Raw genomic sequence first — 23879 nt, forward strand, 5'->3', positions numbered from 1 at the left:
CTCTCTCTTGCTATTTTTTTCTGGGACACCACCCTTACTGGATCACATTCGAAACTCAGGCGTAATTGTCGTGAATTTTGTGGGTTTTTTAAATAAAAATTTTCCTTTTTTTAACTCAAACTGCAGAATTAGGCTAAGCTGATAAGCCCCTCTTGACTTTTTCAACTTGAGCTTCTCTGATGTAGGTTATTACAGGCAGCTTGGCTGAGAAGTCAATTTTCACTGCCAAAACAGCCAAGCCGCGAGATCATATTGAAATTCCACTAAACTGCGATGTACTCAACCTCACACGAACATGCCCCAGAGACTACCCCACGACGTTTTCACAAGATCCTGATCGTCCATCACCTCCAACGTGTCCACAGTACTTCCGGTGGATCCATGAAGATTTACGGCCATGGGCCCGGACGGGTATCAGCAGAGACATGGTGGAAAGAGCTAAAACAACAGCAAATTTCAGATTGGCAATAGTGAACGGCAGAGCTTATCTCGAAACTTATGAGAAGGCGTTTCAGACTAGAGATGTTTTTACACTGTGGGGAATCCTACAGTTGTTACGTAGATATCCGGGAAGACTGCCTGACATGGAGATGATGTTTGATTGCGTAGACTGGCCGGTTATCAAGTCCGTCGATTTTACTGGGCCTAATGCGACGGCCCCACCGCCTCTGTTTCGCTATTGCGGGAACGATGATACGCTGGACCTCGTTTTCCCTGACTGGTCCTTCTGGGGCTGGCAAGACCTGTTAACTGTTCTTCATTTAATTTTTTCAAAACATTAAATTCACCAAAATGCCGGGTTAATCAATTATATTCTACAGGGCTGAGACGAATTTAAAACCATGGGAGCATATACTAGTCGACCTGAAAGAAGGCAACGGAAGGAGTAGATGGCTGGACAGAGAACCTTATGCTTATTGGAAAGGCAATCCAGATGTTGCTGAGAGCAGGCAAGACCTTATCAAATGTAATGTCTCTGAACAACAGGAGTGGAATGCTCGTTTATATAGACAGGTAACCATCAATGTGATAATTTTCAATGGAGAGTAATCCTGGGATTAATGAAAGGAAATGACTTAGAAATCTATTACAGGATTGGGTCCGAGAATCCCAGCAAGGATTCAAGCAATCAGACTTGGCAAATCAATGCCTTCACAGGTACAAAGTTCATATATGTTATTATTTGTTTTTAAAGCTCATTTGTAATGCATATTTCAATGTTCATGCAGGTACAAAATCTATATCGAAGGGTCTGCATGGTCAGTCAGTGAAAAGTATATTCTTGCCTGTGATTCAGTCACTCTTATTGTGAAGCCCCGTTACTATGATTTCTTTTCAAGAGGTCTGATGCCATTTCAGCACTATTGGCCTCTAAGTGAGGACGAGAAATGCAGGTCTATTAAGTTCGCAGTTGACTGGGGTAACAGCCATAGACAAAAGGTAACAACTTTTGATTCAGAAGGTTTCGATTTTGCCATTAGAATTAAGAAATCTGAAGTATCTTGCACCACAGTACAGGCCTACAGTGGACTTCTAACTGTTGTTCTGCTATTAGCCTCATCAGCTATTATTGCTCTAAATGCACTAAACGAAAATATTAAGGGAAAAATCTGTTGTGAAGTTATTTTTTGGTCTAAAAATTTATGTGGAATTCAGTGTGTGCAATCATTTGTTAGTTTCTTGTTTCTTGTTGGACTTAATGGGTAGATCATTAAGAGAAAAGAAGAAACGATAAATGAACTGAATTGACCTGAAACTTTTGAGTCGTCTTGTTTTTTTCAAGTTATAATTTTCTTATGCAGTTGTTCTCCATGAGTTTATCAGGCCCAGAAAATTGGAAATGCAGCAAGTAAATTCATTCAAGAGGAGTTGAAGATTGATGATGTGTATGATTACATGTTTCATCTCTTAAGCGAGTATGCAAAGCTTTTGACATTTAAGCCTACTATACCTAGAAATGCAACTGAACTATGTTCGGAAATAATGGCTTGCCCAGCGGAAGGAACAGAGAAAAAGTTTATGATGGAATCTTTGGTGAAGGTTCCTGAAGATGCAGGTCCATGCACCTTGCCTTCTCCATATGACCCTTCATCTCTTCTTGCTGTTATAAGGAAAAAAGCAACTGCTATAAAGGTGGTGCGGTTATGGGAGAAGAAATTCTGGCAGCATCAAACCAAGTAGTCTTAGAGAGGTGTGTTCACAGACAAACCTAGTAACTGGGCTTGGCTTATTACAAAGGACATGTATAGACTCAAATTTCTCAGTTTTGCCCTCCTTTGTATTATTCCCTTTTAGATAATGTTAACAGGAAAATTTTCAGTGGAATAAATAAATAGCATTTTAGAATTCAGTAATACTTGTTCTGTTGATCTTCAATTTAATTTTGTGTTTGGACCCATTAAAACATTTGATTGGCTATTAAATTGTATGAAACTCATTTCACTCATTTTTTTATGTGAATATATCTTTAGGAGATTATCATTGATAAATATATTTTGATACTTGTGGTTCTTAGCACTGTTTGTTTAATAAAAAATATTTTTTATATTTTCTGATATTTGAATCACTTTTTCTTTTTAGAAGATAAAATCACTTCCTTTCTTTGGGATATTATTAACATGGTTAAGTTATTATTGCATAAAATTATTAATTAATCTCTATTTTTTAACGTTGCTGTGAAACAATGAAAACATATCGAATTCCATAAGATACTTAGTGGACCTGCAACCTTTGCAATTTGCGCCACGACAGCCTCTCTAGAGAAATTCCTCAGTCTCTTTGAAACTGTACTCAACTGTTGGCGCTCTTGAATTTGCAGCAAATGATTTTGCTGGAAAGACACCGTCTTGGATGGGCACTCGTTTTCGAAATCTATATTGGTTCTTAGTCTTCGTTCCAATATGTTCAATGACGAAATTCTGCAGTAATTCTCACCAAAAGAAAAAGGGAAATTCTGCAGTAATTTGTGGGCTCACATCTCTTCAAATAGTGAACTTTGCTGATAACAATTAATTTGTCAGGAACAGTACCAAAATGCCTGACCAATCCCGCAGCCATGGCCATGGTACAAAGTCCAAGCACCAAGATTTTTTATTCTTCAGTAGGCTATGTTTTAGAGAATGCATATATGGCGACAACAAAAGGAAGAGAAGTTGAATATGAACAGCATTTTTTAACACCGGTAACTAGCATGGATTTTTCAAACAACAAGCTATGATCAGGACAGTTTCCAGAGACAATATATTACAGTTCTGTTAGGATTACGGTCATTGAATTTGTCCCAAAAACAATTTGAACTATACGAGAGAGAACCCGAAGAATATTGGGAATATGGGAGTGCTAGAATCAGTTGATCAAATATTTTTATAAGAATATCTTCATCTTGGAAAAAATTTGCTTATGCTGATGCAAATTGCAGAAGCAATGGTTGAGCAAATTCAAGATTCTCATTCAACTTAATTGCAATATTTCTCTGAAGCTACAGGCCAATTACAAATGTGAAAATTACAAGAGGAAAGAATAGTAGGTTGCCAAATGAAGCGGCAGAAAAAGGAACAAACAACATAGAAGTACGTACGCATATTACATAAAAACTAGAGGGGGTTAGTGTAAAACTAAAACCCCATCCAACAGAAAATAAATTAAATAATTAAAACAAAAAAATAATCAATGCTGAGTCTGATGACATGTAATTTTGTCACAAAAAATAAATAAGAGAAGGATTAATTAGTGTCTAAATAGCTCGCCCTTTTACAATGTCGAGGCTCATCTCGCTTGGATCAGTTGCTTGCAACTCAAACTGAATCCCATCTAGTTCCCTCTTGAATCTGTCTTTGGAGCTTGCATACACCATCTTCATTCTCACCTTTGAAGTGTCAGGTGACCTACGAGGACATATGAAACCTTATAGTTATTATGCATGCCACATACAAATAGAATGTCAAATTTGTTAAATGTGATCAGAAACGGGTGAAATTTACCATGCAATGAAGAAAATTTTGCTTTTCTGGCAATTCTCATCAGTGGTGAAATCAAAATCATAGACAGCATAGCGGCATTCATCAGTTGGCAGAGATGAAGTGAAATCCGCGTAGGTTTCTTCAGGGCCTCCAAGTTTGTCTACCACCACTTGCTGAGCTTCAATCTTGAAAACGATGAATCGGTAGTTCCTCTTTGCTTTTAGTTCCAGAAACTTGAGCTTGCAGTCATCATGCACAGCCATTCCAGATGCCGAATTCGCCTAACCCAGCATTTTAATGGGGCCATACACAAAGAATGAATATGGAGAATATTTAGAAACGCATGAATCCCCGAGAGAACCATTAATGAAACTAGATATAGAATAAATAAAAAAGATAATGCAAATCTTTTATGCTAGGGAATTAATAGGTTTTAATATTTCATGAACCAAATACAATGTTATTTGATAGATTAAATTTTTGCTGCTTGTCCCTTTCTCAGGCATGATTACAATAACAAGATCATAGAAAGAGAGCGAGAGAGATACCATGTTTGCAGTTCAAGTATGAGAGCTATGGCCTTGAAGGAAATGATTGAAGAGAAGAAGAAAAATGGAGAATGAAAAGGAGAAATGGTAGAGATCCTTAATAGTGGGGACACATTAATATGGAGAGGTCAGACGAGTAAGAGAAGGAAGAGAAATTTGAGGGGGCGCAAAAACAAGGGTTGAGAATTGTCTAAGCTTCCAAAGCTCATCATGTCCACAACCATGTTTTTCTTGCTGTTTATCCATCGAATCAAGCGAAAATAATGAGCAAATTACTGTTTCCATTGCCACGTCTTTACCTGCTTGACCTCTTTGTCAACCTTTCATTTTTTTTTTTATTAAAAAACCGAATAATAAATTGATAAATTATTTTTAGGATAATGGTTTCACGTACTTGTTACTATTTTCCTTGATGGTCTCGTTTCTTATCACGTTTGATTTCTGTAACCAATGGGTAGTAATTTCTTATAATAATATCCTTTTGCTTTCTCAAACTTACAAGAACTCTAGCAAAAGGATTAAACAAAAACCCCGTACAAGAATTAGAAGCTCCACGTTCATCATGCATGAATCAACTAACAAGAATGCATGCATGCAGCGTCCGACAAGTGAAATATTGTGAAAAACTCATTGTGGCAATGGTTAAAGATCGTTTAATCAGAGTTTCTATAAAATTTTGGACAAGAGGTCTTAGCAAATTCACCATTGCAGACCCATGAATTTTTCCTTAATATGCTTTAGTAGGAAATCATATAATGCTAAAACATTAATTCTTTGCAATATTCAGATTAAATTCCAGAACATTAGTACTCCAATCTTTCTATATATAGTTTAAAGTTTTCCCCATTATTTTTTTTTTGGGTCCTATTGTCAGATGAAATTTACTTGTAATTCAGGTGTCGTCCTTTGCAAAAACATTTCTTCTAAGTGGCCCAAATAAAAGGAACACACCATATATATCAGCATGATGCCAAATTGAGATCTGTAGACACCATGTAAGCCATTGCTTGGGTAGCCTAGCATTGGTAAAACAACTATCATATTGAATTGTATTTAAATCAAGTGGAAAATAGATTTAAAAATTATTTAGAATCGGATTGTTACACATGTTTAAGTATAAAATTCATTAGAGACTTATTTTACTCCCTGTTAAATTACCTCGGTGGCAACTCCCAAATCAAACACAGTGGGAGGAAGAAGAAGAAAAAAAAAAGATTTTGCAGCATTCATCTCTGACTTTTTCCCCAATGCTGTCATGAAGAAATAATCATGTATTTTTTATTCAGAGCTTTGATTGTCTAATTCACCAGTTATAAGGTGCAGTGTCATGTTATATTCACCAACAAGCAATCATTCAAGACGCCTCACCAAATAGACAAACTAACCACCACAAGTTTTGTGCTCATAATCCTCCATTTACTTGAAATTGCTCCATCAGTTACAGACTTACAGTCCCAACTAACCTTATCTGTTGGATTTATTTTCCCAATTCAAATTATCAAATGTGCAGTTACAAATTAAATTGGTTCAGACCATACTCGACTTCATGCTTTGAAGATCAAAAGTCAATTGAATATTCACTTTTTTCATAATATACAGTTCTTGAGACTGTTAAAGGACAACTGAATTGAAAATTATCAATTCAATTTCCATTTTAGTTCTTTTTTTCAGAAGAATTCTAATTTGGCTGGTTAATTGCATAAGAATTAAATAATTAAATGGCTTATTGAACATAAAAGGCTAAAAATTTAGGGTTAATCCTGATTATAATTAAAATTTTAATTTTGAATGACAAGATTTCAATTTTTAAAATTGTTGTAATTATAATTAATTTATAATATAATTTATTCAATTAGATATAAAAATATGAACCTTTATTTTTAATCATAAATATAACCAAAACTTTAATTTCATATTCAAATATTTCAATTTTATTATAATTATAATTAACTTTTAAAATTATTTTTCAATAAAAGAAATTTTAAAATTATTTTAATCAATTTTAAATTAGTATATGTGGCATGCTCTCTGATTATTTATTTAATTTTTTAAATATTTATTAAATAAATTCTTAAATTTGACTAGTTTAAATTAAAAGTTTTAATAGTTTAAATTAAAAATTAAGATAATAAAAATTAAGTATTTTAGCATATATAAATAATTAAAATTAAGGGATCATTTATATAAATTTAATTAATATTTAAAAATGAAATAAACAACTTGCGGCATGGCAAGATATGTACCAATAAAAAATATATTTAAATTATTTTAAAAATTAAATATAATTACAATAAATTTAAAGATGTAACTTTATTATTTAAAATTAAAATTTTTAGTTATAAATATTTAATTATATATCTACTAGGGCTAAATAAATATATCTACTATTGTAATTTCGTGCTCCTATGTGTTTTTCGCTTTGCATATTGTAAAGGCTGGATCGAGCCATCAACGAGAAATAAACTATGTGACGTCACGTGTATAGAGATAAATGAGGGGGTCACAAGTTTCCACTATGAGAATACCCAACCGTCTTAACAGACTTTTTTTTTTTAAGAGCGATTTTAATTATTAAATATAATCAACTTAAAAAATTAATTGAACAATAAATTTAATGGAATTTTGTTTTTTAATAGTTAATTGTTTATTACTGTATTTGATTCAGTTAAATTAAAAGTCTCTCCATTAAATTTTTACTATAAGTTGAGTATACATAAAAAATTTTCAAAGAAAAAAACATAAAATTAGGAGGCAGCTGCCACCTAAAGGCTATTGTACTAAAATAGAATGATCTACAACTGTATTTTAAAATAAATTGTTACTGAAAATTAATAAATTGCTAATATAAATTAAGAGATACACATGTTTTACAGTAAAAAGTAATTAAACGGCATAAATAAACACGTAATTTAGTATTTTAAGCCATCAAAATAGGGTCGCATGACCCAGAATCAATTGGAAAATAAAGTTTTTTTTTTTTTTTTTTAACAGAAGGAAAGGGGTATTACGATGTTCGATCCACTTAGCCCATTCGAAGTAGGAGGCAGCAGTCAATGGAAAATAAAGTTGAAGGGGAGAGTCTCTAATAAAAGGAAGAAATATTGCAGTAATAGTTGCAGTTGCCAGCGAATGACAGTAAAATTTGGATGAAGTTGCTTCAAAGAGAATGCAACACTATTGGCTGAATCAGATTCTTGACATAAGAAATGATAGTCCTTGGTTGAGCAATGGTCCCACTAGAAGAGGGTTACTTGATCGCCACTACATTGCCGTTTTGCTTCTCTTTTTGTCAACTCGAAGGCCGAAAAGCCTTCTTCTTTTGTCTTCCTCAATGCTCTCAACCTGAAGCCTCCTTGCATGAGTGCAACGTACGCTTGCTTGGCCCATTTGCCATCTGCTCTATGTGGGCCATCGGATTAGCATTCTTTGCAATATTCAAATACCTTACATCATAATCAAATCAAGCAACTTAATTGTTGCTTATTTCCTCATTAACGGTAAAAATTAATAGTAAAAAAGGGAAGAAGAAATTTTTTCAGAGAAAAAAAACAAAAGATGGAATGTGTGGGCCATATGTTGTTTAGCTTTCACGTTGAAGAAGCGTTGGGCCAGGCAGCGGCAAAAGGTGATTGTATTCTGTTCTCTGCTGGATTCACATGATACACTTCCAGATCACGTGCTTCTCAACCACTTTCATGTGCGCACAAACAGATGCGATATTCTTTCCTTCTAATTTTTAGCCGGATGACAAAGCGCGTCTTGTTATATCTCCTTAACGGAGCGTGGGCTTCCCGTCTCCCAATTTCCACACCTAATGTAACCGTAATCACAATTTCACACGAAAATAAAACTAGTGAGGGGTTTGCCAAATTTCAAATTTGAAATTTGAAATTCCCCCTTAAACAAAAACTTCCGTCAAATTCTTCGTTAACTTATTACGAATATAACGGCAGAGAATCTCTCCGTCTTTTCCGTACTATATAAGCCTCTTTATCTCTCTCTCATTTGCCCATCTTCCTCGCGCACTTTTTCTCTTCTCTGTTCTCAGTGGTTGCTTGAAGCGAGCTCTCCACTTCTCTACCCCTCTCTCTCTTCCGAAAACTCAAAAGTTTCCGATCAAAATGCGTGAGATTCTTCACATCCAGGGAGGCCAATGCGGTAACCAGATCGGGGCCAAGTTCTGGGAGGTGGTTTGCGCCGAGCACGGGATTGATTCCACAGGCAGGTACCAGGGGGACAACGATCTACAACTTGAACGAGTCAATGTTTACTATAACGAGGCGAGTTGCGGAAGGTATGTTCCACGCGCCGTCCTCATGGATCTGGAACCAGGCACCATGGACAGTGTCAGATCCGGGCCCTACGGGCAGATATTCCGTCCTGATAACTTTGTTTTCGGCCAGTCTGGTGCGGGAAACAACTGGGCTAAGGGACACTATACGGAGGGAGCTGAGTTAATTGACTCGGTTCTTGACGTTGTGAGGAAGGAAGCCGAGAACTGTGACTGTTTGCAAGGTACTTCCTATGCAGTCTTTTAGGAAAATATTTTTTGGGTTATTATACTATTTTGTGACCTGGATAGCGTGGTATGTGCTTTATGAAATCCATTCATTAGTTTATCCGTGTTCTTTATTTTTCTTTTCTCACAGAAGCTGGTTTTGCTGCATTTTATATTTTCAATCTATAGATCCGTTGGATTCAAAATAGACTGTTTTATCTTCTCTATTCTCACTCACTGGAGGTGGTTGTCTATGTGTTCTATGCGCAATTATTTTAATTTGTCTTCAAAGTATTTCTAAGGCGAATATTTGGATATAGAATTGGGATCCAATAATTCCGAAGATGCATATTTATTAACTTCCAAACCATGCTGTGATGCTGGTTTTAACTTTTAATCAGTCTAAAAGTACTTGACAAGTTGTGTTTGGTTCACTTAACTGTGTCAAAAGTGGTTGAAGATGAGTTTCAGAGTTCAATAACATGAATTGAGAGTACTAATTTGTATCAAGTGCTCAGTTGAACTCTGGAGATTAATTTACATTAAAAAGACCTTTGTTTTTCTATGCTAATGGCACCTGAACAACTTGAATTTTCAGTTTAATGGTACTGTATGCGGGAACTAGATATTACTGTTCTTTTTAGTATATTGATTTGCAAGTACATAATTTGAACTTTTCTAGCGATTAATCTTTAATCTGGATAAGCTGATGCGGAGCTCTTTGTTTGGCTATTTTTTATTTTTATTCATCATTACGTTTGTGGGTTGCGGGATTTACAAGTTTCAACTTATGCAGGTTTTCAGGTTTGCCACTCATTGGGAGGTGGTACTGGGTCTGGCATGGGAACCCTACTAATTTCCAAGATCAGAGAAGAGTATCCAGATAGAATGATGCTCACCTTCTCTGTGTTCCCGTCCCCGAAGGTGTCTGACACTGTTGTTGAACCATACAATGCGACCCTTTCCGTCCACCAACTTGTTGAGAATGCAGATGAGTGTATGGTTTTGGATAATGAGGCCTTGTATGACATTTGCTTCCGAACACTTAAGCTTACTACTCCCAGCTGTAAGTCTTTGCTATTTCCAAATGTTATGCTTTTTCATTTTATCATGTTTGAAGTTCTAAAACTTTCTTTTTAGTTTGATATGGCCCAACTCTATGTGACTTTTGGTGCCTGGTCCTTAAATATGGTGTCGTTTAATAGAAAAATCTTTCCTAATTTTTCTGTGAGGCATCTTTGTTAATTGTTTATGTTTTGGAATTGGGGATTAGTATTTTCACCTTTTTGCTGCCAAAGTAATAAGGTCAGGCATTATCATGTTCTTTACAGCTGTGAGCCATTGGTTGCACGTGGTCCTTATCTGCTTTTTATGTTTAGACGGATGGTTGGCATTTTTTTGAAGATCTCGATTCTCATTTGTGGAAAATGATAAATTTGTTTTATTAGCTCTTTGTGTTATTCCCAAAAATAAAATCTTGAATCTAGATCTCACCTGGAGGCTAGTGTAGAGAGTCAAATCTATTTCTCACCTGGTCCCCTACTGTGATATGTACTGTTGTAGGGGACCATATTACCCTGTGATTTATTATCTGCTCTATTATTGTATGGCATCATTCTTTGGTAGGTATTTGTGTTTAAACTACCACACGCTTTATTTATACTATGTTACTTCTAAATGAATATATTTATGAACAATAATAACCTTGATGGTACTCCATGTTCTTAAATCTAGTTGGCGACCTCAACCACCTTATTTCTGCCACCATGAGTGGAGTGACATGCTGCCTTCGATTTCCTGGTCAACTCAACTCCGACCTTCGCAAGCTTGCTGTTAATCTTATCCCATTCCCTCGGTTGCATTTCTTTATGGTTGGATTTGCTCCACTCACATCTCGTGGGTCACAGCAGTATAGAGCCCTTACTGTACCTGAATTAACTCAGCAAATGTGGGATGCCAAGAACATGATGTGTGCTGCTGATCCTCGTCATGGCCGATATTTGACTGCTTCAGCCATGTTCCGTGGAAAAATGAGCACTAAAGAAGTTGATGAACAGATGATTAATGTTCAGAATAAGAATTCATCTTACTTTGTTGAGTGGATCCCCAACAATGTGAAATCAACAGTTTGTGACATCCCCCCAACTGGTTTAAAGATGGCCTCAACATTCATCGGGAACTCAACATCAATTCAGGAAATGTTCCGTAGGGTTAGTGAACAGTTCACAGCCATGTTCCGCAGGAAGGCTTTCTTGCATTGGTACACAGGAGAGGGTATGGATGAGATGGAGTTTACCGAGGCAGAGAGTAACATGAATGATCTGGTATCTGAGTACCAACAATACCAAGATGCAACAGCAGATGAGGAAGGTTATGACTACGAGGACGAAGAGGAGGTTCAAGAGGAAGTTTAAGTGCTATATTGTTAGTGTCAGGCTTTGTGTTTTGCTGCAATTGTGTTGTTGATTTTAATGTTTTGTTTTTGTACCTGAATATCTTATTTGGGAGTTTGGATTGTGATGATATGGGACCTTTGATATTGTAGTGTAGGCAAACATGGTTTACCCTCATTCTTACTGTCAGTAAATGGTTGACTATAGTTAATATGCGCAGTTCACCTTTGGCAACCAATAGTTAATATAAGCTGATATTATTATTATTGTATTAAAAGCCATTAAGCTTTTAGCCCCAAGTGTATAACAGTCCGTGGCCTAGTTGATCAGGGTTACTGTTGGCTGTAATTAATTAAAGATTTTCCGATTTTTCATGGGTTAAAATATCATTAGTAATAGGGAAAATTAACACAATTTTGCTGGGATTGTTTTAACAATTTGTTTGAAAGCAAATTTTATTAAATCCTATCTCGGAAAATTTTGACATAAAAGGATTTATTTTATCTCAGATCAGTAGATCTTTCCTGTACACAACCCATTTATGATTTATTCTATGCTGTGAAATGTTTTATTGAAATTTGGATTTAAATTGAGATTTTTTATTATAAAAATTCTGGAAAAAAAATCAAATCATAAGATTTTATTAATATTATACCAAAATCAAATTGCACCCTAACAAACTGTATTGCTTCATGGAATTCCTTTGAGTAGACCTTACGACCTCTAATGTGAAAGTCGTATATAGAATGAACAAAGGAGACCCTCAAAAGACAAAGCTTAAGTGGTTCTTAAGTACATTTAAAATTTGTCAAAGCATATTCCATCACTTCTTGGCGGTGCGAGGGAGGTAGGCCGATGTTTCCGCCAATGCGTTTCTCGTTGGGTTGTGAAATACTCTCCAGTTGCTCCTGGGTTTTATTGTGCTGATGTCTGTAATTGAAGCTTTGGGCTAGTGTAGCTAGTGTATCTCTAGATTCTATGAGCTTAATGACTAAGTTGGTATACAGTCCATATGTGTTGCAAATTTATTTTTCAGTAATGCACTCCCCCTTTCCTTCGAGCAGTAAACAAAAAGTTATATGAGATATTAATAATGTTTAAAAAGTTTAATTAAGTTTAATGTCAAACTTCAACACATACACATTACAAACGATGTACTACAAATAACTAAAACTCTTATTTTACTATTTAAAAAAACCTTAATAAGTTAGTATATAAAATTTGATATCTCAATAGTCCAGTTCTTTATTATTTGAAGTTAATAATACTAATAATTAAGAATATTCTCAAATTAATTAATGAAGTTTTTGATTGGGTATATCGACATTCATTTTCAATTCAAACTGAATTCATGAAGTTTGATGAAAAAAAATTAAATAATTTTTCTAATAATAAGTATGTGTTTTTAGAATAAGTAGTTATACGAAAAAGAAATACAATCTTAATTCAAATATGAGACGATCTTACCTCGTTGAAATAATAAAAGTTCAAAAGCTCTAGAAAATACCAAATCCTTTATTGTGTGGTTCCAGTATATCTATAATCCTCCGAATACAAGAACGACTAAAATTATCTGCCTACAATAACACCTTGATTCAAATAACAGAACCACCACATGCTTGCGTAAGCAATCAAGCTGGCCTGCTACTAAAATCTTGGTGCTACTTTGTTTTTATTCGCATACTCATTGTCTAAGTTCACATCTATGTTCTGATTCTCTGTGTTTTCATTGACTAAAAGGGAGCCAATGCTGGGGCAACTACTGGGGCAATCGTGTACTTCACTGGTTGAATTGGTCCTGGTGCAACGAGACCAGAGCTCCTGATATCAGCCATCAATCCTCTACGTGCATTTCCCTCTTGTGCCTCGCAGAGCTTGGGAAGAAATACACCTGCAATATGACACAGGAAATTATTGTAAATATTGATGAAGTATTTGTGAAAATGACAACGAGGGTTGTGTTTGTACCTTCTCCAGCCGCAAGATTGAAGTAAAGGTCGATAATGTTGGGGCAGCTATCGTAGCACTGAGGAGAGCAGAGCTGTTGTGTGAAGCGAGACTCGAGGAGAGAATCAGATGAGATTCCCAGTGATTTTCTGTCGAGGCCACATGCTTTGATGCACTGATCAGTTTCGATCCAGTTCCTCAATCTATCAGCTTCAATTTCAGAGGTTCCGCAAGTGTATGATTCTTCACCGCTCCTTTTGACATGCTTTTCAAGTACGCAGCGCTTGCCGGTGGATGAGATTGCATAAGAACATGTGTCTTGGTCCAAATGCTCGCATCTGATTTCTCCTGCAGTTCACCATCAAGCTTATTATTGAGCTACTTAATAAAGAGAAAAATATGCTATATTTTTACCTCGAGTGACTTGGGCACATAGAACAAGGGCAAAAGCCAGGACAGCCAGGGTCTTGAAGCAAGCCATTGGCACAAGTTTTTATGGGAAATAATATATGCCCAACAACTTCGTGCTCTGTCTGCTAGGAGCTTGATTTAGTTTGTGAAGTCTCGAGAGAAGGTTTCGGCATTTATATAATTGTTTTCAAATGGCACTGTGGATTGGAAGTCCACGATGAAATTTATGAGTTTCAACTGTGAATGGCACTAACCCCACAAGCAGGGATACGTGTCCTAAAGGTGTGTCAAGTGTTTTCCTCCAAAAAGAAGCTATGTTGGCGAGAGTCAATGATCAGCGCTATCAATGGCGGATGCTGATGCACATCTCGTTGATTTTGGTTGTGATGAGGGTTGAGACTAATTATTACTATTAATGCATGCTGTTGCTAACTGATATACTTTTCTTTTGGATTCTTTCGTCCATCATCACATCACGATTGAGATTTACGAAGAGGTGTCTTGTTTGGTCACATGGTTTTTCAAAAATCTATTACGTTTCAATGTTTAAAAAGGCGAGGGTTACCTCAAAAATAAAGAAGATTTGTTAAAAACATAAATCCCAGTATATTCTCTGTTCTTGTGTGATTTTAGTGGCATTGCCATGCTCATGATAATTTCTTTTTTGCAAGGATATGCTGTCTTGTATATCTTATTAAAAAATATAAAATAAAATAAAAATATTTAAGCTAGTAATTGATAATTCCTTATTTTAATAAATTATTTCGAATTAAGAAACAAAAACCTCGAGAAGGAGAAGTCAGTGTCTGAAACTTCCAGAGGCGGCTGCTGATTAATTGGAAAAGCTGAGCAGTAAAAATAAGGTGGCCTTGTGGCGGTGCTGGGAAAGTATTGGCTTTTTACAATGACTTTTCTCCTCCGTGATTATCGGAGCGAACTTTGAAAAGGATGTTTCTTCTTCTGTACATTCTACAGAGACGACGGTGAACAGACCTTAAAATCTTTTGACTACGGAGTTAGGCTGGAGTCGAGAAGACATCTTCGAGTTTCTATGGAGAGTTGGTATAATCTAAAGCTTCCTATTTAAACTACTTTTCTAAATCAAGTCTGCTTGCTTGAGAAGATCATTCAACCCGCATGATTTATATTTGAACTTTAATTAAGATAAATTTTATGTTTTAACAAACTTATTAAATGTTTAATTTGCATTAATGTGGATGTTGAATATCACATTGTGCGACCTAACCCACCATCTGTTTGGGACCCCAGAAACAGTGGGAAAGTAGATGAGAAAATGCAAGGTTGAGACTTGAGAGAGAAAAGACAAGAAGGGATTAGAGGTTTTCAACAGAAGGAGGTTTTATTAATAATGGAATCAACTACGTACAATGAAAGCCAATCTCAGCTATATAACAATTAATAGATTAGCTAACAGACTGTTAGAGGATGTTTGATGATTCTACAACAGCTTATGATTTAGTAGCTATATTTTTAGTTAAATTATATTATTTTTTAAAAAAATTATCAGTTACAAATTTTTCATGTGTTTAAATTAATATTATTTTGGTAAATTATTTATAATTATAAAGGCGATAGTGTAAAAATATTTTAAATAATAATTAAATTAATTATAATTTTTATTTTATATAATAAAACAATCACTTACCAGCTTCTCTTGCGGTTAGCCCTCCGTTGATCCAATCATTACCTATTGCAAGTTATTGTTTATAAAATATATTTTATTTTTTCATACGTATTAAATTTTAATAATTATTATTTTAATTAAAAAAATTTCTATTTACTTTTCAATTATATTTTTTAAAATATAAAATAAGATAGTAAATCTTATTGAAATAAAAATAATAATAATAACGTTATTAAAAACATATGATTTGAATTAAATAGTAAAAGTTAATTTGACTTCTTTTGATTCAAAAAAAAAAAAAATTGACTTCTTATTCTAAAAAAATAAATAATTAATAAAAAATTATATTAAAAATAAACTAAAATTATTATATTAACTGTTTTTCTGTTTTATAATATTTTTTATAAATTTTTTAGTTGTTATAAAATTATTATCTATTTTTCTTATTTTACATCATATTAATATATAAATTGATTATTATAATATTATTTTATTTTATTTTTTAAATAATTTTTTATTAATTATTATTTTTTAAATAAATATTTAAAATATTTTTAAATATTTAATAAAATTTAATATATTTAAAATAATATAATTGAAAAATTAATAAAAAATTACCTTTCTAAAATAAAATTGAGAAAAAGACAAATAGTTGGAGAATATCAAATATTTAGTTTAAAATTAATTTAAATATAATTTACAAGAACACCAACATAACAGAAAAGTTTTCTAAACTTTTCTAACTATTCAATATCAATGTCAAACAAGTTCGTATGCCTAAATAAAAGAAGCATATTAATATTAGGGCCGGGGCTCGTGTAGGCCTGAGCTTGTATTGGACCTGAGAGAGAATTTATGGTCTGAACATAGTTTTGGGGCCTTTGAGCCATGAGCTTCAGAACATCTGGTGTCGCCCTGTCTGAGCACTTTACACGTGCTATGAATATGCTTTTTTTACAAATTCTAAATAAATTCCTAAACTCATACAATTTTTCAAAAAATTGTAAAAATATGAAAAAAATATATATAATTATTTAAGTCTTAAGAGAGTATTCTGTGAAAACTAAGCATCTGTTTTTTTTAAAAAAATATTTTTTTAATGTTTAAAATATTAAAAAAATTATTAACAAATTTTTTTTAATTAAATAAAAAATTAAATATTTTAAAAATAATGACTTTCCATTTCAAAAAAAATATATAATTTTATATACTTTGAGAATGTTATTAAATAAAAAAATAAATTATATTATTAAAAAATATTTTTTAAATATAAATTATTTTGAGAATGTTAATAACACTTTCATATATAAATTTATTAATATATTTTATTTTTTAAATTAAACTAAACAATGAAAAAATAAGTTATATTATTAAAAAATATTTTCTGTGTAAATTATTTTTTAAAAATATTTCTAGAAAATATTCTTTTTAAATACAAATTATTTTGTGCTGAGTCTAATAATTTCTCATTTTCCATTAAGTAGCTAGCTTTCTGTTATTGTTCCCCTTCAACTTTGATTTCATTTAGATTTTGTTTTTAATGAAATCATGTATTTCACAATAATGAACGGGAGATAAATGACGGTTGAAAATAAAATATTTTGATTATTATGCCTTACTTGAAATGCTAACCTCCTAGATGGTTATATAATAACGAAAGAGATTTTACATAAGTTTTACATGAGTAAAGTAATAATATTAATAAAGATTTTTTTTTCTTTTGAAAATCTAATTCAACATAAAAATCAAGAAAGCTTGAAGATAGATAAATATAAGAAGAACAAGAGATGGAATTTACTTAAACAAGAGTGAAATTTGACTGATCTGTATGATTGTTGTAGCGTAGGCATGAGGCATAATATAAACACAGTACCACCAAATCTGCATTTCATATGATGTACATTTCTAAAGCTACCTCAACAACAAAACAGAAACAGTTCTGCCGAAAAATTTTTTGCCCGCCCATGCCTAGCTAATGAAATCCAGTGGATTCCTCAATAGCCATTCATCTGTTTCTCATATTGCCATATATTAATAATGTTTTCATGTCTGCCTTTAATTTCTAGGCTCTTCAGGTTGGAAAAGATCTCATGAATAGTAATTTTTTTGAAGATTTACTTTCGTGCCGCTAAATGAAAGTTTCTGGGATGAACCATGTTATCCAGAAGCTGTAAGTAGTTGAAGATGAAGCAGCTAGACGCATTTAGGTTATGAAAAAGCTCCTATTTTTCTTTTCTTTTATTACAATTCCTTGTAGGGTACATCGAGTCCACCGTTGAGAAGAAATTAGCATAGGATAGGTCCATTTGGAGTTAAGGAATAAAATTACGGCAGTTTAGACAAGAACTTTTATCTAAGTGTTTAGATAAATTAAATTACACAATGTGTTTAAAGAAAAAAATTTAATTAAATTAATGTATTTGGCCCATAAAGCCAATTATTGAGGAGGAAAGTGAAGAAAGAATAAAGAATAAAGAGTGGAAGCAATTAAAACCTTTTCTAAAAAAGGAAAAAACGAAAAGAAAAACTTTTCTTACACCTTTATTATATATATATATATATATACATATATATATATATATGTATATATATATATATATATAATTAATAGTTAAAAAAAAGTGTGAAATCAACAATAAATATATAGTTTTAACTTTTTCCACTGTTTCACACGATTTATTTTGTAAAAAAAATTTAAAAAAATTTAAATAAAATTATGCATAATTTCTTTTTTTTTTAAATAAAAAATTTATAAATTATTTTTTTATTTTAAATAAGATATATGATATTCTTATAAAATTTTTTATTTCAAAGTGGAAGCTTTTTTGAATTTAAATATCATTCAGAATCAAATAAAAATAAATAAATGAAATTAACAACTCTGAGACTTAGTACATATATATGCTAGAAATAACTCAGTACATGGTTAAATCCCTTTAAAAGATCATCCACATAATCAGTATGCTCATCCATGTAGTAGTGCTAATAAATCAGAAATTCAATTTTAACAAGAAGAGAAGCAATGCCTTTCTAATAAATTTCCAGAAGTGAAAGTTAAAAACAAACTAAGGCCATAAGAAAGTTGAGAAGAGAGAAACAGACATAAAAGTTGGCTAACCTGGAGAGAACATATAGTGAGAAGTTAGAGCAAGTGGTGGAAAATTCTAAAGGGATCGCATGATCCAATGAACAAAAATGATGATTAACGATCATTGAGACGAATCAGCAGAAATCATCAGATCAATGCGATCCCTTTGGAACTCTCCACCCTGCACTAATTATCAGCGACGCAGAAATGATTGGATAAGCAGTAGCATATATGGAAATCCAAAACCTAGGGTTGCTCTACATCTTGATTTATAGAAGGAAGGAAGGAAGAAATAATGTTGGGTGTTTTTGGTGACTGTTACACCCTCCTACTTTCCTTCACGCATTTGGTGTGATAGGATGTTAGGCAGCCTGTATCAATATGATTCCTTTTTCTGTATCTCTACTTGTGAAATTACTAAACTAGTTCTCTCTTTGCAAATGGAATTATTGGGAAAACTAAAATAAGCTTTTCATGAAAAAAAAAATATACATTCATATTTCAAAGGAATCCTGTTCATATAGATCAAAACATAAGTCTCCAGAGAATTATGTTTTTGAGTCTATGGTGATTTAAATTTTCGCCTAATAATTTTTTCATATTTCAAAATACTTAAGTTTTACGTTTTATTTTTTTTCTCCCAATTTATTTAAATCTATTTTTATTTTGTGTCAACTTCTATGTATATAGATAATTATGAAAAATAAAAATTAATTAGTATAATGTAGAAGAAATTAAAAATAAATAAGTAATAAGAAAAGCAGATAAAATAATCCAGAAAATATGTGATTTAAGAAAAATTATATATTATTAATATAGATCCATGTAAAAAAGAATATTACTCCTATCAAATTTTATAAATTTATATTGCGAGTTTTCGTAGATTCAATTTAGATAATTTTTTTTATAACTAGAAGGCAGGTAAGAATAGCGATCAAACAACTATTGGTGTTAGGAAGAAACTAAGCACTTAGTCCATTCAAGAAAATGACAGCGTAAGGCCTCTTCCTTCTTTTCTTCTTCATTATTGCTGCTTTTATTAACTTCACATCCAAATATAACTATTTCAATAAATTAAAATATCCAAGGCCGCACGTGTGTGGTCAACCAAAGAGATGATATTGTATATGTCCGACTTAATGGATTTGGTATATATTTAAAAATACATATATCTAAAGATTATTTTTTACATAATTAAAATGAAAAAGAATTAAAAACATGCATGTTATGAGATTTGTAAAGATGAGAAACACAATTAGGAGAAAGAAGTTTGACAGTCATAACTAAATTCAAAATGAATTAATTATTTATGGATGATAAAACGAATATCATGAATTATTTGAGGAAAGCATGCAGTGGGGCTGATGAAATACTGTTATAATATAAATGATTTGAAAGAATTTGGCCGGTGGTCATGTACATGTCGTCCTCCTATTAAGGGAAAGACGTTGGAATTTTGAAGAGGGTATCAAAAGAAAGAAAAAGAAAAATTGTTGAGAGTTGACAGGAGGCATGAACATGAGAAATTAATTAAAGCCATTATAATAAGCCATATTTCTCTCATGTGAGATGCTAGTGGTAACCACTGACCGTATTAGCGGCACACCACACGCATGATCTTCTCACGATGCACTTGCGTCTGTGTGTCCCCTCGATTTGGTACACATGGGCTCGTCTTGTTCTCCTCCTCCTTTTCTCTTTCTTCTTCCTCAACTTTACGATAAAGCAGTTATATTATATAACATTATCTATATGATATAATAAATCAATAAAAAATAAATAATTATATAAAAACATTTATTTTCTTTTTTTAATTATTATATTTTTAAAATTTATCCATTATTAGATTATATTTATATAATTATCTATCTTTTATTAATTTATTATATTTTATAAATAATTTTACCTGGTATAACCAGATTACTATATAATTATTTAGTTTTATTAAATTATTCTGTCCGCTCTCTCCTCCCCTTTCAATATTGTTTTTCTCTTTAACTCATCAAAATGCATCGTTTCACATTAGTTCTCCAATTTTTTCCATTTTTTTTTATTTTATTAATTAAATATACATAATAATTAATTTATATAAAATAATTTTAATATTAGCTATTAATGTCTTGAGATCCAGATAATGAAGTTTACAGTGCGATTGTGAGTTTAGTCAAAAAGAAAAATATTCATCTCCTTTTATTTCCTTTCCTTCGTCTGTCAATGACGCCTAACGATCTATTGTCACATGTTTCTATCGTTAAGATTGTCACATGTTTCTATCGTTAAGATTCGTACGCACGGATGTGTTAAAACTCCTCTCTAAGTCAAACGGCTATTTAATTCTCCCGTCGCGCATGCGGACAGAACTGCATGACTGAACCTATTATCTTTCCTTACGTCACGTCACGTCACGTCACTGAGCTGAGCTTATTCCTACTGAATCTGACTTGTGAGTGATCCGACCTGCTTTGTTTCACGTGTTTGAATTAGAGCTGAAAGTGCTGGATCGGTCTACCGGGATAGACCTTGAAAACTTTAGACTCGATTCATTTTTTTGGACTTAGCTTTAATTTTTTTCTGATCGGTTGCGATCCGGACGATAACAATAATAATATTTACCCTATTTGGAAAATAAAAATCGCATTGTACATCAACGTAAGTGTTACTTATTTCTTTCAATATTGTCTTGTTACATCATAATCCTGTCCATCCATTAATGTTCCCATGTGAAATTAAGCATGTCGTTTAGAGCTGAGCATTATCAGAAACTCTTCTGAGCTCCTTGTACGTTTGTTGGAATCAATTATTTTTTTGAATTTATACTCAACATCTGGGTTCCTACAAAATTTTATAAAAAAAAGTGAACAGCCTGTCGAGATTTTTATACCATAAGCATGAGTTTTTAATTAATTAAATTTTATTCTTTTATTTGAAAAAGATTCGATACTTCTATCTCAGGGGAAAAGAACATCAGCGCATCACTCTGAGAATGTGTCTGCCATTACCACAGATGCTTGGACATGGTTAATTATGAAAATAACACAAATTTGATCGTTTTATTAATCAATCAAAGGAGATGGTTAAGCGTTTTATTAATAACTCCACACTGCAATACTGTAGAAATTTTGCAAAAAAGCTCAAATTAACAAGACAAAAACTCTTGAAAAAAACAAAAGAAAAGAAAACAAAGACTAAAACTCAATAGTACAAAACCCGGTCAATACATAGAAGAGCTCCAATTTTATTTTAAGAAGAGATGAATTCTATGGTTATATTATTAAGGGAAAATTACTTTTTAGTCTCTGAGATTTAACGTAATTAACACTTTTATCCCTCTATTTTGGCGATCCAACATTTAAGTCCCTCACTTTCTCTTCCGTCCAAATTCATAGTCCTTTTATCCATTTAAGCCGTTTGATAAAAAATTCAAAGGTGAGATGTGATAATTTTTTTTAAAAATACCCTCCTCTCAACGTGAAATCCCTATTTTTCTTTTTTTTCATATCTTCTCCATTTCCTTTTATCCATTGGTAATTCTCTCTTTTTCTATCTCTCTCTATTTTTCATCTTTCTTCTCCCTCATATTTTCTCTATTTCCTTTTGATATTATTGATTTTTTTTTTCTCTTTTTCATCTTTTTTCTCCCTTATATTTTCTCTAATTTTTTTTACATTATTGATTTTTCTTTTTTTTTTTCTCTTTTTCATCGTTGTCCTCCCTCATATTTTCTCTATTTCCTTTTGACATTGTTGATTTTTTTTTTTTTCTTTTTCATCTTTCTTCTCCCTGAAGCATTATTTGAGAGTTACAGAAAGGGTAGGAGTTGTGGTGAAGAAGAAGAAGAAGTTGTAGAAAGAGTAGGGTTATGGTGAAGAAGAAGAAGAAGAATCTACAGTGAAGAGACATTGGGTTTGGGTTTCGTGATTTTGAAATAGCGGGACTTTTAGTGAGAGTCAATTTTGTCAATTCACGTGTCCCAAACGACTATTTTGGATGAAAGGACTACGAATTTGGACAGAAAAGAAAGTAAGAGACTTAAGTGTTGGGTCACCAAAATAGAGGGACAGAAGTGTTAATTACGTTAAACCTTAGGGACTAAAAAGTAATTTTCTCTATTATTAATATTAAAAATAAAATAAATTTATTTAATGAAAAGTTTTCAATTTTATTAAATTTATAAATTTATTTTACATTACCCAAGTAATTATTTCATGATAAAATATTAATTTAATATCTTTATTTTATTTTAAAAAATTATAATTTTAGAATTTTGATATTTTATTTTATAGTTCACATAAATTGTTGTGCGTATATAAATCAGTTTTAAAAATTTAAACTAATAAAAATAAGTGGTTTATAAAATAATATTCTCCTTCTCTCATAATTTTTATTTATTTTATTTTTTCATATATATTAATAAATATAATTTTTATATTAATTTTTTAATTATATTCATTTTAAATATATTAAATATTAAAAAATATTTTAAAAAATTTAAAAACAAAATAAAATTAAATAGAATTATAATAGTGAATTTATGTATTATTATAATTTTAAAAATAAGAATAATTTTAAAATAATAAAAAAATGAAATGAATAAAAATTATAAAATGAAATAGTAGAATTAATAATATTGTTAATAATTAAAAAATTATTGTTAATAAATTATTTCAATATATTTTACTTTTTAAAGTTAATTTAAAGAAAAAGAAACGTCTAATACTATGGAAAAAATATGTTATTTTTATGACAAAACTAAAATTTACTAAATGTCTTTACACTTAAAAATAAATACAAAGTGTAAAATATTTGTGAAAAATATAAAATTAAACTGAGAAACACTTGCATTATTTTTTTTAAAAAATAGGCTAAATGTAACCCACCTCTAATAAATTAGTTTAAAAAGAGAATACCTAAAATCATGTAAAGGACATATAGCCCTATCACAACTTGGGCTTTACCGCCATTTATGAGGTTAGAATTATATATATATGGATGGTAAAATTTAAATTTTTTAGTATATAATAAAATAATATGAAATTGAATCTTTAAAAAAATGGAACGGAAAAAAAAAAGGGCCCAACCGGGTTCGAACCGGTGACCTCTTGATCTGCAGTCAAATGCTCTACCACTGAGCTATGGACCCAATTTGTTTAATGTCAAATGATTACTATATTTGTCTTCTGTTGCTTTTCGGTTTCCTTTTTCTTCGCGCCTCTCCTCGTCAGAAAGAGCAGTAAGCAACAACAACGGTGAAGGCTAATCACGGCATCAAACACGCCGTCACCTAAACACTAATCACATCGGTAATCTCGTCGCTGTAAGTTTCTTTCTCTCTCTCTGGATGTATGTTATGTCTAAAACGTCCATTTATGATTAGACGGATTATGACGAGT

General features: G+C 32.0%; 4 protein-coding genes and 1 non-coding gene across 5 annotated transcripts; 2 read left to right on the forward strand and 3 right to left on the reverse strand.

Moving 5' to 3' along the window:
- The first annotated feature begins 200 nt into the window (after positions 1-200).
- LOC110617137 (protein O-glucosyltransferase 1) lies at positions 201-2324 on the forward strand. Its single transcript, XM_021759747.2, has 5 exons — positions 201-736; positions 822-1014; positions 1094-1158; positions 1230-1440; positions 1825-2324. The coding sequence occupies exons 1-5, from the start codon at positions 426-428 to the stop codon at positions 2179-2181; spliced, it is 1137 nt and encodes a 378-aa protein (XP_021615439.1). The 5' UTR covers positions 201-425; the 3' UTR covers positions 2182-2324.
- Positions 2325-3490: 1166 nt separating this feature from the next.
- On the reverse strand, positions 3491-4252 carry LOC110617136 (actin-depolymerizing factor 7). The gene is made up of 2 exons (XM_021759746.1): positions 3981-4252; positions 3491-3884 (listed from the first exon to the last, which is right to left on the reverse strand). The coding sequence occupies exons 1-2, from the start codon at positions 4220-4222 to the stop codon at positions 3734-3736; spliced, it is 393 nt and encodes a 130-aa protein (XP_021615438.1). The 5' UTR covers positions 4223-4252; the 3' UTR covers positions 3491-3733.
- Positions 4253-8501: 4249 nt separating this feature from the next.
- On the forward strand, positions 8502-11617 carry LOC110617134 (tubulin beta-1 chain). Its single transcript, XM_021759743.2, has 3 exons — positions 8502-9022; positions 9802-10071; positions 10740-11617. The coding sequence occupies exons 1-3, from the start codon at positions 8629-8631 to the stop codon at positions 11417-11419; spliced, it is 1344 nt and encodes a 447-aa protein (XP_021615435.1). The 5' UTR covers positions 8502-8628; the 3' UTR covers positions 11420-11617.
- A 1278-nt stretch (positions 11618-12895) lies between these two features.
- Positions 12896-13955, reverse strand: LOC110617135. The gene is made up of 3 exons (XM_021759745.2): positions 13760-13955; positions 13367-13693; positions 12896-13289 (listed from the first exon to the last, which is right to left on the reverse strand). Exons 1-3 carry the CDS (start codon positions 13824-13826, stop codon positions 13132-13134), a joined length of 552 nt encoding a protein of 183 aa, XP_021615437.1. The 5' UTR covers positions 13827-13955; the 3' UTR covers positions 12896-13131.
- Positions 13956-23557: 9602 nt separating this feature from the next.
- Positions 23558-23629, reverse strand: TRNAC-GCA. Its single transcript has one exon. It is a non-coding gene; the product is annotated as a tRNA-Cys (tRNA).
- Positions 23630-23879: the final 250 nt, after the last annotated feature.

The sequence above is a fragment of the Manihot esculenta genome, chromosome 6, assembly GCF_001659605.2.
Source record: "Manihot esculenta cultivar AM560-2 chromosome 6, M.esculenta_v8, whole genome shotgun sequence".
Classification (NCBI taxonomy): domain Eukaryota; kingdom Viridiplantae; phylum Streptophyta; class Magnoliopsida; order Malpighiales; family Euphorbiaceae; genus Manihot; species Manihot esculenta.

Coding starts and splice junctions, on each gene's coding strand:
- LOC110617137 (XM_021759747.2), top strand. CDS start 426: ATGGTGGAAAGAGCTAAAACAACAGCAAATTTCAGATTGGCAATAGTG. Junction 737..821: donor GACTGGTCCTTCTGGGGCTG/GCAAGACCTGTT, acceptor TATATTCTACAG/GGCTGAGACGAATTTAAAAC. Junction 1,441..1,824: donor GTAACAGCCATAGACAAAAG/GTAACAACTTTT, acceptor TGAGTTTATCAG/GCCCAGAAAATTGGAAATGC.
- LOC110617136 (XM_021759746.1), bottom strand. CDS start 4,222: ATGGCTGTGCATGATGACTGCAAGCTCAAGTTTCTGGAACTAAAAGCA. Junction 3,885..3,980: donor AAAATTTTCTTCATTGCATG/GTAAATTTCACC, acceptor ATGTCCTCGTAG/GTCACCTGACACTTCAAAGG.
- LOC110617134 (XM_021759743.2), top strand. CDS start 8,629: ATGCGTGAGATTCTTCACATCCAGGGAGGCCAATGCGGTAACCAGATC. Junction 9,023..9,801: donor GAACTGTGACTGTTTGCAAG/GTACTTCCTATG, acceptor CAACTTATGCAG/GTTTTCAGGTTTGCCACTCA. Junction 10,072..10,739: donor TAAGCTTACTACTCCCAGCT/GTAAGTCTTTGC, acceptor TCTTAAATCTAG/TTGGCGACCTCAACCACCTT.
- LOC110617135 (XM_021759745.2), bottom strand. CDS start 13,826: ATGGCTTGCTTCAAGACCCTGGCTGTCCTGGCTTTTGCCCTTGTTCTA. Junction 13,694..13,759: donor ATGTGCCCAAGTCACTCGAG/GTAAAAATATAG, acceptor GGTGAACTGCAG/GAGAAATCAGATGCGAGCAT. Junction 13,290..13,366: donor CAATCTTGCGGCTGGAGAAG/GTACAAACACAA, acceptor GTCATATTGCAG/GTGTATTTCTTCCCAAGCTC.